The sequence below is a fragment of the Myxocyprinus asiaticus genome, chromosome 6 (genome assembly GCF_019703515.2).
Source record: "Myxocyprinus asiaticus isolate MX2 ecotype Aquarium Trade chromosome 6, UBuf_Myxa_2, whole genome shotgun sequence".
Taxonomy (NCBI): Eukaryota; Metazoa; Chordata; class Actinopteri; order Cypriniformes; family Catostomidae; genus Myxocyprinus; species Myxocyprinus asiaticus.
In genome coordinates, this window is record NC_059349.1 from 16,217,668 (window position 1) to 16,231,327 (window position 13,660).

Genomic DNA, 13,660 nt, shown 5'->3' on the forward strand with positions numbered 1-13,660 from the left:
TCGCTCTCCCCAGATTACTGCAAAAAGAAACAGCTGTTAGACCTAATTATCACCCAGGAATGAATCCTTACTGCTTCCCCTCTCCGCAGATGAATGCTCAACTACACTCTCGCCACATACTTACAATGGAAGTGAATGGGGGCCGATCAGTAAACGTTAAAATACTTACTGTTTCAAAAGTATAGCCACAAGACATAAACAAAATGTGTTAACATGATTTTAGTGTGATAAAATCAGGGATTTACTGGCATTGCAACCTTTGCCAGATTACAGGGTTTATCGACTTTGTCGTCATGACTAACTCAATTTGTAGTATTGAATATAACTAAACAGAAAAGGCAATTTTATCAGACTAAAATCATGTTTGTATTTGCGCTCTGTTTTCGTGAGTGCACTTACGACCGCTCGCAACGTCTTATCCAATTTTCCTGAGAGCGCTAATTCTAAGAGCAATTTTCGTGCCAGCGCAAGTGGCCGTGGGTGGGAGTGTTTGCGCTATCTGTGGGTGTATGTGTGCAAACTGTGGGTGTATTGTATGTAAATGAAGTTGGGCAAAGCGCAATTTGCTATTTTCCTGAGAAATACAGTAGGTCATTGCGCCAAGACATTTCAAAAGCACATCAGTTTGAAGCGCAAAGTCTAAATTCAGTTCCTGCATTTGCAGTTTGGAGATTCCACCAGCAGGTGGTAATAAAGTTCATGTTCAAACTCTGAAAATATAGTGGAACATTAAATTAAGTCCATGACGATCACTGATGTAGCCGTTTTATGAAAAAAATATTATGAGATTTGTGTTAAACTATCTTTAGGTCATGGTAATTAATTATTATTATTATTATTATTATTATTATGTTTATATTTACAATTATATTTATGATCTAATTTTTATTGATATTTTTCCACCTGTTGTCGTAGATTTATTTTTAAGTCACCGCAAAAGGGGCCGGTGGAAGAAGTTGGAGAGAGTAAAATTGGGTTTGGATTTGGTAAATATTTTTGACCACTTCGTTATTTTGATTATATTTTTGTTTCATTTGAAGTGTATTTGGATTTGAATTTCAAAATATTTTCGGTTTAATTTATCGTGTAAATAAAAAAAATGAATAACATTTTTCAAAATCCAAATCGACGGTAGAAGTGAAGTGCGCTCCGATACAATCACTGTTAATACTAGCCATGATTTGTGTGTCAGTAGATCAATATAATAATGCTTACATTCTCTAGAATTTAATGGAGTGTAAATCCAAATCCTTACAAAAAAACACATCTTCCATGCATGTAAAAGGAGTGTCACTGTCATAGAAATATGCCTGACATTCAACAGGGATGCAATTAATGCACAAAAGAACTTAAGTCCATATTTCTATTCTTCTGATTCATTGCATACAGTCCATTTACACTAGCCACTTCTTATGAATGTGCTTTCTTTGTTTATATCGCTGGTGCTTGACAGGGAATGGACTGTATAATAGGATGCAGATGGTGCCGGAGAAGAACCTCATAATTAAATTGCACTTGACCTGGCCCATTTGCGATTTGCGTGCAATTTCGCAAACCTACTTGCACCTAGACGTAGCGCATGCTTGCTCGAAAATGCCAAAACTTCATGGCAATACCCACTGACTTTGCATGTATGCCTAATGGCAAAGCACTGCGCTTGGCACTATTGCTCTTAAAATAGGACCCAGAGTGTATTTGAAAGGTTGTGGCACTATTCACTTCCATTGAAAGTGCCTGACTGTAACTGTAATTTATGTATTTTTTTTTGGGGGGGGGGATGCCCAATTCCCAATGTGCTTTTTAAGTCCTCGTGGTCGCGTAGTGACCTGATTCGCCTCAGTCCGGGTGTCTGAGACCATCAACCCGCGCATCTTATCACGCGTTGCCACAGAGACATAGTGCTTGTGGAGGCTTCACGCCATCCACCGCGGCAACCACGCTCAACTCACCACGCGCCCCACCGAGAACGAACCACATTATAGTGGCCACGAGGAGGTTACCCCATGTGACTACTCTCCATAGCAACCAGGCCAATTTGGTTGCTTAGGAGACCTGGCTGGAGTCACTCAGCACGCCCTGTGATTCGAACTAGCGAGCTAGCGAACTCCAGGGGTGGTAGCCAGCGTCTTTACCACTGAGCTACCCAGGCCCCATATGTATTTTTTTTTATGAATGTGGGACGAGTCAAAATACTTTTTTTTTAATGATCAAAATTATGCCACAAATGCTGTCAATTTAACTTGGCTTTTATTGAACCCGGAACATTCATTTAAGTGCTCATTGCGATTTCTGAATGATGATTTCTGATTTTGCAATTTCGTTTTAATATTTGGTCTTAGTGGACTTTCGGATTAGTGTTCTGAACATTAGAGTATGTCTACCAACCATATTAAACTCTTTTATTTCAGAAGCCCAAAGAAAATCCTGTTTTCCATTGTATGTCTTCTATAGATCTTTAAAAGCTTTACAGTGAAAGATCTGTAACATTGAGTTAACAATTCAATGAACTTTAGCTCATGTTGCAGCTCTGTGCATTCCATATCCAAGTGTGCAACACTTCAAACCTTTACAGAAATACAAAGTAGCATTCCAGTGTAATTAATCTCCATGGAAACCAGCACAGAATTCTCTGTGTAATCTCTCCTCAACTCATTCACATGCATTTATGCCCTTTGCTTGTTATAACATCCAGAGGGCCCATTACACAAGTTTTAACCTCACAGAATGTATCACTTCCCAAGTGATAATCTTTGAATAATTCTAATCCATCTTCGTCATTTTCTTTATCGTGGTTCCAGTTAACGCCAGCTCAGTACCTCGGCTGCTCTCAGAGGTAGGCCAAGCGATCTGTCAGAGTCAATCCATCAGTTCTTGTTAAGCCATGTGAGAAGCCCCCTTATGTACAGCCAGCACCCTCCCAGGCCCAATTTAGCTGTGGAGGTTAACTATAGCAGCACTCAGGACGTCTCCTCCTCTTGCCTCCACCCTCATATTCAATGTATTATGCATATCAAGGCTACTCATTATTGCTGTCCTAAGTCTCTGGTGAAACAGAGCAAAAGACATTGGGGCGAATTCACAGTGTTCACAGAGTGGTATTTCAGTGTAAAATCCTGCGTCTTATTCACTAACCATCTGCAGTTTGGTTTAAATATTCACTAAATACACTGAAATAGCACTGCACCATGTTAAATTAATGGTGTTTCTCCATGCTAAGAATGCAGAGAACGGACTTGCATTTTTATGAAGACCAGTCTTGCTAAGCTACCTTGGAAGAATGAACTCAGAAGGACAGGAGGATATAGAATGCATCTGTTGCGAGCTTTGAGATGTGCTGCAATCTTCCTTTTGTGGAATTGCCCATCCAAACACATTTGTAGCCAGTGAGACAATTAGTGTGTCAGTGCCCAACAAAATAACAAATGTTGACGAAGTATGACGACTCTTCGCGAGCTTACAGCGGGAAACACTTGAGGTAAAACACAACGATGAATGTCCTTCATCTGCCACTGTAGTGCCATACTGACTTTTGGGTCTTCAAATGGGTTCTTGCCCACATGTCACTATCTGATGCATCCTCGATATTTGGCCTGATCAGGAACACAGCCGAGTAATTTTATGCATTCTCTGTAATTGCGTTCTTGAGTATTTAACTTCGGCAGTGGTTGATGACATCGAACGAGTCCACGAGAACACAAGAAAACAAAAAATGCTAATTGAGAAACAGCCATTGTCATTCCTTATCAGCACAAACACAACTCCTTTCCATGTAAATTAGACTAGAGTTATATAGAAAACTCAGCACTTTGCACAATTAATTTTGGGTTTTATTTTTTTTTTAAAAGAGACGTTTGTTCACATTTTCTATTGATCATGGCAGCTGTAATTTATCGAATGATATAGAAGAGTGTTATAGTCAAGCATATAGGGGAGTCTGGGTCTAGTTGTCAGATTTTTTTACTCCAGTGAATATTTCTTATAGTAGGTTCATATTTTAAAGTCAATTTCTGCATAGCCACATACCTTGAAGTCTTGGCTGCAAAAAAAAAATAAAAAAATGTTCACATTTATTGCACAGGAAACAAAGATACAGTTCATTGAATCCCAATAGTGGGGCATGCTGTCACACTATATGGGGTAAGTTGTCACAGTGGAACCTGCCATTAAACCAGTGGTGTAGGTGTTATGTGTGTGTGTTGGGGGTGGGGGGGTGGGTGTTGTTGGTTACCCCATCACAACCACCAAAACAACCTCTTTTTTAAATCTATCCCTGCATTAAACTACCTATTATAGGCTTTTCAGCAAAATGTTTAATTGTACAAACATTCAAGCACAAAACAACAATTCATGAAACAACAAAAATGGAAAAGGTAACATATCAAAATATCAAAACATTGTTTTGGCCAACAAATGTAACTGTCAAATTGTATACATTTATGACATTTAAAACACATTTGACAACCTGCCCCAACCTGACTTTTATGAAACATACCTTTGTCCTAAGAACACATTTAAACCTTTCGGTAAAAACTGCTTTCATTATATAACTGACACTTGCTTAAGGGGTTATGATACTCTTTTTTTTTTTTTTTTTATTATTATTATTATTTATTTATTTTTATTTTTTTATGATGTTATTATTTTCCCTGGAGTCCACTTATAGTGCTAGTAAACTTTTTTTTTTTTTTTTTTTTTTTACACCAAAACAGTCATAGTTTAGTCATATGTCCACGCTGTCTCTGGCCCTCTGCCTGAAACGGTCGGTTTTCGGCTCTCTTGCCCTTTAAGACTTCAATGTAAATGCCCGTTTTTGTGATTGGCTAACATTGTGTAGCACCTCGAATACAACCATATACAGTATATTTGAAACTCAATCGAAAGATGAACCAGCTCCACAACATAAAAAAATTAATTTCAGGGTTTACACATAACACACATCCAACACATCACATCTGAGTGTATCAAACCATAAACTATAAATATCAAAGAGTCATGACAAATAAAACATTCATGAATGGAATTGGTTACTTACGGTTTTGCGGTCGGTGGTCCGATAGTGTTTTTAACTGCCCCATCTTTCAACAACAGTTCCTTTGCAAAGCTTTAATCATATTGTGACTTGTTCACAAGCAATCCATGCTGATATGTGTCAAAAACGCATACAATCCATGCTGAAATACGCTGAGCACACATTATACAATCCATGGTGAAACATGACACGCACACATATCATCCTGCACTGACGCAATTAGGATCTTTGTTAAACTCAAGTCACTATTTTATAAGGCTGCCCCCTGACAGTCGACCAAAAGTTAGTTGATGAGAAGATTCTTGGTCGACCAAGTTTTGATTGGTTGTTTGGTCAGAAAAAACTCCACATAAAAACGACGAACACCGGTATTACCGCTGGTTGGACGCTAGGTGGTACTATGGGGTAATTTTCATTAAGCAGGGTTAGGGTTAAGCCTACACAATAAAGCAAGACACCTTGATTTAAAACTTAGAACTTTATTTTTTTTAATTTATTTTAACAAAAAATTCTAATGAAACTGGAAAAAAAATTGCAATTAAAATGTCTTGTTCAGCTTTTTGAAAGATGGTTTTACAACAGTTGTTAACATCTCTCTGGCAAAGAACATACTTCATTTGTGCACTCTCTACCGGTCGGGTATTTCATTGTCCGGGAAAATACATCATGTGTGTGAATAAAATTTGTTTTGTTCCCTCCTTCACTATATATATATATATATATAATCGCAATATCCAATTCGGCAACACCCAGGCTGAGAGATCGGTGAATATTCTTGATTTTGTGATTTTGCATTGAAAATTAAATTAATTTGTTTAAAAAACTTAAATCAAATACATTTCTAAATTCAAATTGCACTCCAAACAAAACGAAGAAGCAATTAAAATAATGAAGTGATAAAAGAATAATATACATATACACATTTCCATTTACCGTCAGGTAAGTATCCACGGCAGTCTGCTGCATCCTCAACAACCCAGTACTTGTAACCGACCCGCAGCATCGGGAATTGCATCCAATTAGGTGTGTTTGTGCTGTTACCTGATTTGCATACAGTTGAAGTCAGACGTTTACATACACCTTAGCCAAATACATTTAAACTCAGTTTTTCACAATTCCTGACATTTAATTGTAGAAAACCTTCCCTGTCTTAGGTCAGTTAGGATCACTACTATATTTTAAGAATGTGAAATGTCAGAATAATAGTAGAGAGAATTATTTATTTCAGCTTTTATTTCTTTCATCACATTCCCAGTGGGTCAGAAGTTTACATACACTTTGTTAGTATTTGCTAGCATTGCTTTTACATTGTTTAACTTTGGTCAAATATTTTGGGTAGCCTTCCACAAGCTTCTCACAATAAGTTGCTGGAATTTTGGCCCATTCCTCCAGACAGAACTGGTGTAACTGAGTCAGGTTTGTAGGCCTCCTTGCTCGCACATGCTTTTTCAGTTCTACCCACAAATCGGATTGAGGTCAGGGCTTTGTGATGGCCACTCCAATACCTTGACTTTGTTGTCCTTATACCATTTTGACACAACTTCGGAGGTATGCTTGGGGTCATTGTCCATTTGGAAGACCTATTTGCGACCGAGCTTTAACATCCTGGCTGATGTCTTGAGATGTTGCTTCAATATATCCACATACTTTTCCTTCCTCATGATGTTATCTATTTTGTGAAATCTACCAGTCCCTCCTGCAGCAAAGCACCACCACAACATGATGCTGCCACCCCCATGCTTCACGGTTGGGATGGTGTTCTTCGGCTTGCAAGCCTCACTCTTTTTCCTCCAAACATAACGATGGTCATTATGGCCAAACAGTTCAATTTTTGTTTCATTAGACCAGAGGACATTTCTCCAAAAAGTAAGATCTTTGTCCCCATGTGCAATTGCAAACTGTAGTCTGGCTTTTTTATGGTAGTTTTGGAGCAGTGGCTTCTTCCTTGCTGAGCAACCTTTCAGGTTATGTCGATATAGGACTCGTTTTACTGTGGATATAGATACTTGTCTACATGTTTCCTCCAGCATCTTCACAATGTCCTTTGCTGTTGTTCTGGGATTGATTTGCACTTTTAACACCAAATTATGTTCATCTCTAGGAGACAGAATGTGTCTCCTTCCTGAGCGGTATGATGGCTGCGTGGTCCCATGGTGTTTATACTTGCATACTATTGTTTGTACAGATGAACGTGGTACCTTCAGGCATTTGGAAATTGCTCCCAAGGATGAGCCAGACTTGTGGAGGTCCACAATTTTTTTTCTGAGGTGTTGGCTGATTTCTTTTGATTTTCCCATGACGTCAAGCAAAGAGGCACTGAGTTTGAAGATAGGCTTTCAAATACACCCACAGGTACACCTCCAATTCAGTACACCGCCTATCAGAAGCTAATTGGCTAATTGTCTTGACATTATTTTCTGGAATTTTCTAAGCTGCTTAAAGGCACAGTTAACTTAGTGTATGTAAACTTCTGACCCACTGGAATTGTGATATAGTCAATTAAAAGTGACACATTTGTCTGTAAACAATTGTTGGAAAAATTACTCGTGTCATGCACAAAGTAGATGTCCTAAATGACTTGCCAAAACTATAGTTTGCTAATATGAAATCTGTGGAGTGGTTAAAAAATGAGTTTTAATGACTTCAGGTGTATGTAAACTTCTGACTTCAACTGTATTTCCATTTATGAATCTTGTGCAAAAGCTATGCTTGCAAATAAACTATGCTATCAGCGGGCGCAATTCATTCTAAGTGAATTCCCCTCATTGTCTTTCACAATGTTATCAGATTGTCTTTTACATGGATTTAAAATATTTTAAAGGCATGTGCCGTATATCCATCAAAGCTGCGATGGGAAGGATGCTACATTTGCATATGCTTACAGGCACCAAAAATGTGTACAAATGCTCTTTATTCGTCTTTCCCCAGAGCTGTATGGCTCACACGACCCCTTTTCCGGGTTCCTATGGGTGACGGCATCCACGAGTCAGGTTATTTGCGCTCTGGTGGTCAGCATGTATGCGTTCATCTGGCTCATCTCTCGGTCACTGTTGAGTTTGGCCCTAGGATGTAGCTCCATTTTAGTTGAAAATATAGGTCTTAAGTTAAATTCCCTGTCATGGTCAAAGTGATGGCAAGAGCCTTTAAGAATGTGCCCTTTCTCGCAATTCTGTAATATAATTGGAAAAGTTGTTAGCACTTTCTTTGTAGAGGTTAAATCTTTCTTCTCAGTAGAATTTGTAATCCGCATTAGCATATAAATGTACCTCTGATGATTCATGTTTAATAGTCGCTGATTTAAATGTATAGTATTCAAACACAAACTGATGATGTAGCTGTAAATGTGCAAACACTGAGGCTGATGAGTCCTGATGCCGAAGTGTGTGTGCTTTCTTTCTCAGGTCCACTTATAATGTTCGTCAAGGTCTCTTGCACCAGACACAGTCCTAATTAATTTTTTTATGTGACCATTTTTTACCCTCTCTTTGAAATTAAATAGGCTGTGTTTTTCTGCTTTGCCTTTAAAGGAATATGTATTAAGGTATTTCTTTCTTCCGCCGAACACAAAGGAAAATGTTAAATGCAAATTTCAGTGAATAAAACATACATATTAGTCTGTTCCTCACACAAAGCTAATGTATGGCTATAAAAGTCTCGGAATATGGTGCACTAGTCATATTGACTATTTTATGATGCTTTCATGGTGCTTTTTTTGTCCTTTTTGAAGCTTAACAGCCACTGGTCAAGGGCTGTCAACAAGGCTGAGAAACTAGAATTTTTCATTGAAATACTACCAATATTTGAATTTTTAAGACATTATTTCAATCTACAATACATCTGATTTTGAAATCAACATCGTCTCCTACGCCCACAAGAGGATGCAACAAATCAATATAAACCAGTCAGCAACGTGTGATAGCTATTGATTATTACAAAGAACATGTATGGCTCTTACAAAAGTGTGTAAAATGATCAAATCAAAAGATTTTAGCCAGTTCATATTCTCAAATCTTATGTAAAAAGGAAAATGAGAAAAGAAACGCTTCAGTAGACAGTTCTATGTTAACTTAGTGTTGCACAGTCGCCTCTACCAGTGCCATAGTACAACCATAGAGTCAAGCTCCATAATGCCAGCAGTGCCACTGTGTTTTTCATTCAAAACAGTTGTATGTACACTCACGGAACACTTTATTAGGAACACTATGGTCCTAATAGAGTGCTTGTCATGATCTTCTGCTATTTGTAGGCCATACGCTCAAGGCTCGACATGTTGTGCATTCTGAGATGCTATTCTGCTCACTACAATTGTACAGAGGTGTTATCTGAGTTACCGTAATGTAGAATTATGTGTATTTTAATTATTTAATAATGTCTACATTTTAACAGTTGCATCTCTTTGAAAGGGGCCATAAACTCAGAGCAATCAACAATTGATCAAAGGTGAACCATTGTAACAGTTGCATCTGGGGTCTTTTAGGGAGGTCTTAACACTTTTGTTCTTTAGGTCTGTCACACAGACAGAACTTTGGGTTAAGATTCAGAAGAGCAATGCTACACGATCGTCATCAATAAACTCTTTTCCCCATGAGTACTTGGTTTTGCTTACTCTTCTTTATGTATTATTAGAACTCTGATACATTGGTGAGCCACCTGATATCTGGTCAGCCAAATACAAGAAGATCTAACAGTAGCCTTTCTGTCAGCTCAAACCAGTCTGGCCATTCTCTGTTGACCTCTCTCACCAGCAAGGCGTTTCCTTCCACAGAACTGCCACTCACTGGATGCTTTTTGTTTTTGGCACCATTCTGAGTAAACTGGTGAGGCTGTTGTGTTTGAAAATCCCAGGAGATCAGCAGTTACTGAAATACTCAAACCAGCCCGTCTGGCACCAACAATCATGTCACGGTCCAAATCACTGAGATCACAGCTCCTGTCCCGTATCTGCATGATTTTATGCATTGCACTGCTGCCACACGATTGGCTGATTAGATAATCGCATGTAGGTGTACAGGTTTTCCTAATAAATTGCTCAGTGAGTGTACATACCTAAAGCTTATGCAGCGAGAAGCTCATAAGAGCAAGCCAAGGCATAGTCAAGACACAGCCGCCAAAGACCTTTACCTAAGGGGCCGTTCACTCCCAGCATGCGCTAGACGGATGTCTTTTTGACTGTCGTGTCTCACTGTTCTTTTCAGCGTCTCGTGCAGGGGCAGTGCTTTCATTTGTACTTCAAGTCATTTTAAAGAGAATTCAGCCTTTAAAATGCATCTCAAGACACCCACGCATTCTGTTTTATTTGTTGCACTACGTCTGTTTTAGCCCAAGCATGTGATCATTAGCGCTTGGCACACATCCAAAACTTGAATGCTCATTTTAGCATTCAAATGTGCATTTTTGTCTTAAATTCGACAAATATTAAAATTTCACATTTTTATTTTACAGCCTTACACTGGTCAGTATTTGCTTTCATTTTATAGAAATTTGACTAACATCTCGTTTTGTGTTCCACGGAATAAACATGGGTTTGGAATTATATGAAAGTGATGAGTAAATGAGAGTAAATGATGACAGAATTGGCATATTTGGGTGAGCTATTCCTTTAAGCAAGTGAAATGAGTAATAGTGCTTACTCACAAGCTGCGGGTTTGTTGTCGGGTCCAATATAGTTTGTGCTTCCCCATCCTTTGACAACAGCCTCTTTGCACATTCTGCATTATGTTTTAACGGGTTCACAAAATACAGTCTTAGACTGGGGTGGACGTTTTTAAAACATACAGTAAAGTACATTTACATTGTACATCAGACTATTTGAAAAGATCAAGTAATTTGTTTTTGCATGTTATTAACCATTCTTGTTCTGCTGCCTTCACAGAAACCAAAGCAGAAAGACTGGCACCCTCCTGATGGCTTCATTCTAGGATTCTGGACCCTTATCCTGCTAGTGTTCTTCAAGACCTATGGCATCAAACACCTCAAACACATCTTCTGATGGAATTGACCCTCCCAGCACCAGAGGGTCAAAGAACCGACTGCCACATTAGAGGCCTCCATATAGTCTCTCTCATAAAAGAGGCCACTGTGGCTTTGTTCATGACTGATTTGGTCAGGAATAGCTTTTTATTCATCTGACTGATGGAGGTTTGTTGTCTTTTGGTTTAGCTGTGTCATGTTTTGAAAGTGACATGCACTGACTACTTTGAAACATTCTTTGTTGTTCACAGAACTCTGTAGTGAAATCCATTTGAATTTCACAAGGGAACTTTCTTTTGAACTGAAGACACACAGAATGCTTGCAGGGAGAAGCATACTTTTTGTTTGTTTGTTTCTTTTTTTTTTGGCAAGGTTTTATTTTGCTATTTAATTTCTAGTTCTTGTTTCATCTACAGTCATCCTAGGGCAGAGTTAAATTACACTTGTAATGTCGAACTGCCTGGTTATGGAAACTCGTAATGAGCACATGCACGCCTCCCTAGATTTCTTCATTTTGTTCACAGTGGGGTGAAATAAAGCTGCTCAGTTTTTAGTTTTCAAAACGTGTAAGAGAATTAGCATTTGAGCCATGGTCTGACATTTCTAATGGACTTTTAGAATAGCGGTTTTCGATTTGAGTAAAATAAAGTCTTTGGTTAACATTACTTGAAGAGACTTTCACGTTTTGCTCAACAATATAAATTGCACACAGTCATACCTTAAGTTGCTAAAGTTGCTAAAGACTACAACTAGCAACTTACATTAAGAAACGTATGTTGTTGATCAAAACGTGCAAGTCTCCTCGAGTAACGTTCAACTCTAATAAAAAAAAACTATTCCAAAAAACCACTGGAAATTTCAGAGGGAACCCATGGCGAATTAGCCTTTTGGTTTGGCCTTCAAGTTGTCATCATGACTGAACAGCTCTATAGAGATCTTTTTTGTGCTATTGATTAAAAAATGTAATTGTTAAATAATGTAGCAGTGATTTCACAGAATGTGGGTTTAAACTATTCTACAACAGAGGTACTGTGTAGGGGATGAATGTGGAGAATCTGGTGGTGCGGGATGTTGGAAAATACACATTTGGGGTAGTACTGAGGTTTTTAATTTTGGTTGAGCTGAAAGTGAATCTAACGAAGAAATGTCCAGCTCATATTTCACACCAATAATAATATTTTGGATTTTGAAAATGAAGCAAATTTTTAGGACCATTAAGAATTTTTTCTACCATTTTCCATAACATTTAAGCACATTTTAGCCCTAAATTCTCATTAATTTAATATAGAAAAAAAATCTCATTGTCATTACTATAGTATTGTAATAAAATGCCTGGGTTAAATTTCACTCAATCATATTTTGCATGTAAAAAAAAAGATTTTTTTTTTTCTTTTATAATTTTTTCTAGCATTATCCAAATTCCATAACCATAATTTGAAAAAGAAAAATCTCATTAATGAAAATGCTTGGGTCATAATTCACTCCAATTATATTTTGCATTAAGAAAATAAAGCCTATTTTTAGGACCATTAAGTTGTTTTTTTTAATTATTTTCCATGACATTTAAGCATATTTGACCCCAAATTCTTATTACTGTAATGTTATAAACAATCTCAATTGTCTTTACGATTGTTCAGTAATGACAATACCAGGTCATATTTCGCTCCAATTTTATTTAGCATAAAGAAAATATAACCAATTTTTAGGACCATTAAGTTTTTCTACCATTTTAAATAACATTTAAGTACATTTTAACCCCAAATTCATTTTACCGTAATGTGAATTTTGTTTAAATTGTCATTACCGTAGTACAGCAATGAAAATCATTCTGTCTTGACACAAATTTTTTATTTAATCAGCATAAATTAAATTCAGTACAACAACTATGATGTACATTTACAATTGTACTTTACAAAATGTACTTAACAATAAAATACACTTTTTTTGTGTATTACAGTAATGATTTTTTTTTTTTTTTTCACATTACAGTCACTTACTGAAATTTAAATGTACTAAGCATAATTGTCATGAAAATAATGCAAAATAATCTTAATGGTCATAAAAATAGGCTTCATTTTCTCTATGCAAATGTAATTATTATTATTTTTGTCTTTGATGTTGGGGTAAAAAGTGACCCTGACTGTCATGACAGTTTTCATGAGATTCACCCAATATTACATGTGAGCACACAGCAACTAAACCACCATTTGCCTGTGGCTGTGTCCTGTTTTTGTCCATTAGCATCTCCAATCCACTTGAACTGTGTTACGAACATGCTTTTAAGTGTGAAAGAGAGAATGACAAACTGCAGGACTCAGTAATTCTTTTTTTTTTTTTTTTTGTGTGTGTGTCTGCCTAATGCATCATTAACTGTAGGTACAGGCCAGGCATCCAGCATTGTTTAGAACATCAGAATATTCACTGGCATTCACATGTGCTATGTGGGTAAATGTATTATAAGAAACACAAAATTTGTACAGTGCCAATATATATTTCTCATTTGTGTTCTATTCCATTTTCCTGTATGTTTATTTATATATATATATATCACACACACACACACACAGTATATAAAACAGGCTAAATCTGACATTTTGAATAAAGCCTACAGTTAAAAGACTCTAAAAGCTTGTCATGTTCCCTTCTTTTTAAACTTGAAGG

The 13,660-nt window shown here is 37.2% G+C and overlaps 1 protein-coding gene across 1 annotated transcript in view; it reads left to right on the forward strand.

The window, feature by feature from the left end:
• The window catches only part of LOC127441993 (GPI-anchor transamidase-like), a 48,430-nt gene extending 35,452 nt beyond the window's left edge, over positions 1–12,978 (forward strand). The window contains exon 11 of the mRNA XM_051699619.1: positions 10,902–12,978. Within this exon, the coding sequence (XP_051555579.1) occupies positions 10,902–11,018 (117 nt within the window). The 3' untranslated portion in view covers positions 11,019–12,978. The remainder of the gene's footprint in view (positions 1–10,901) is intronic.
• The last annotated feature ends 682 nt before the right edge of the window (positions 12,979–13,660 follow it).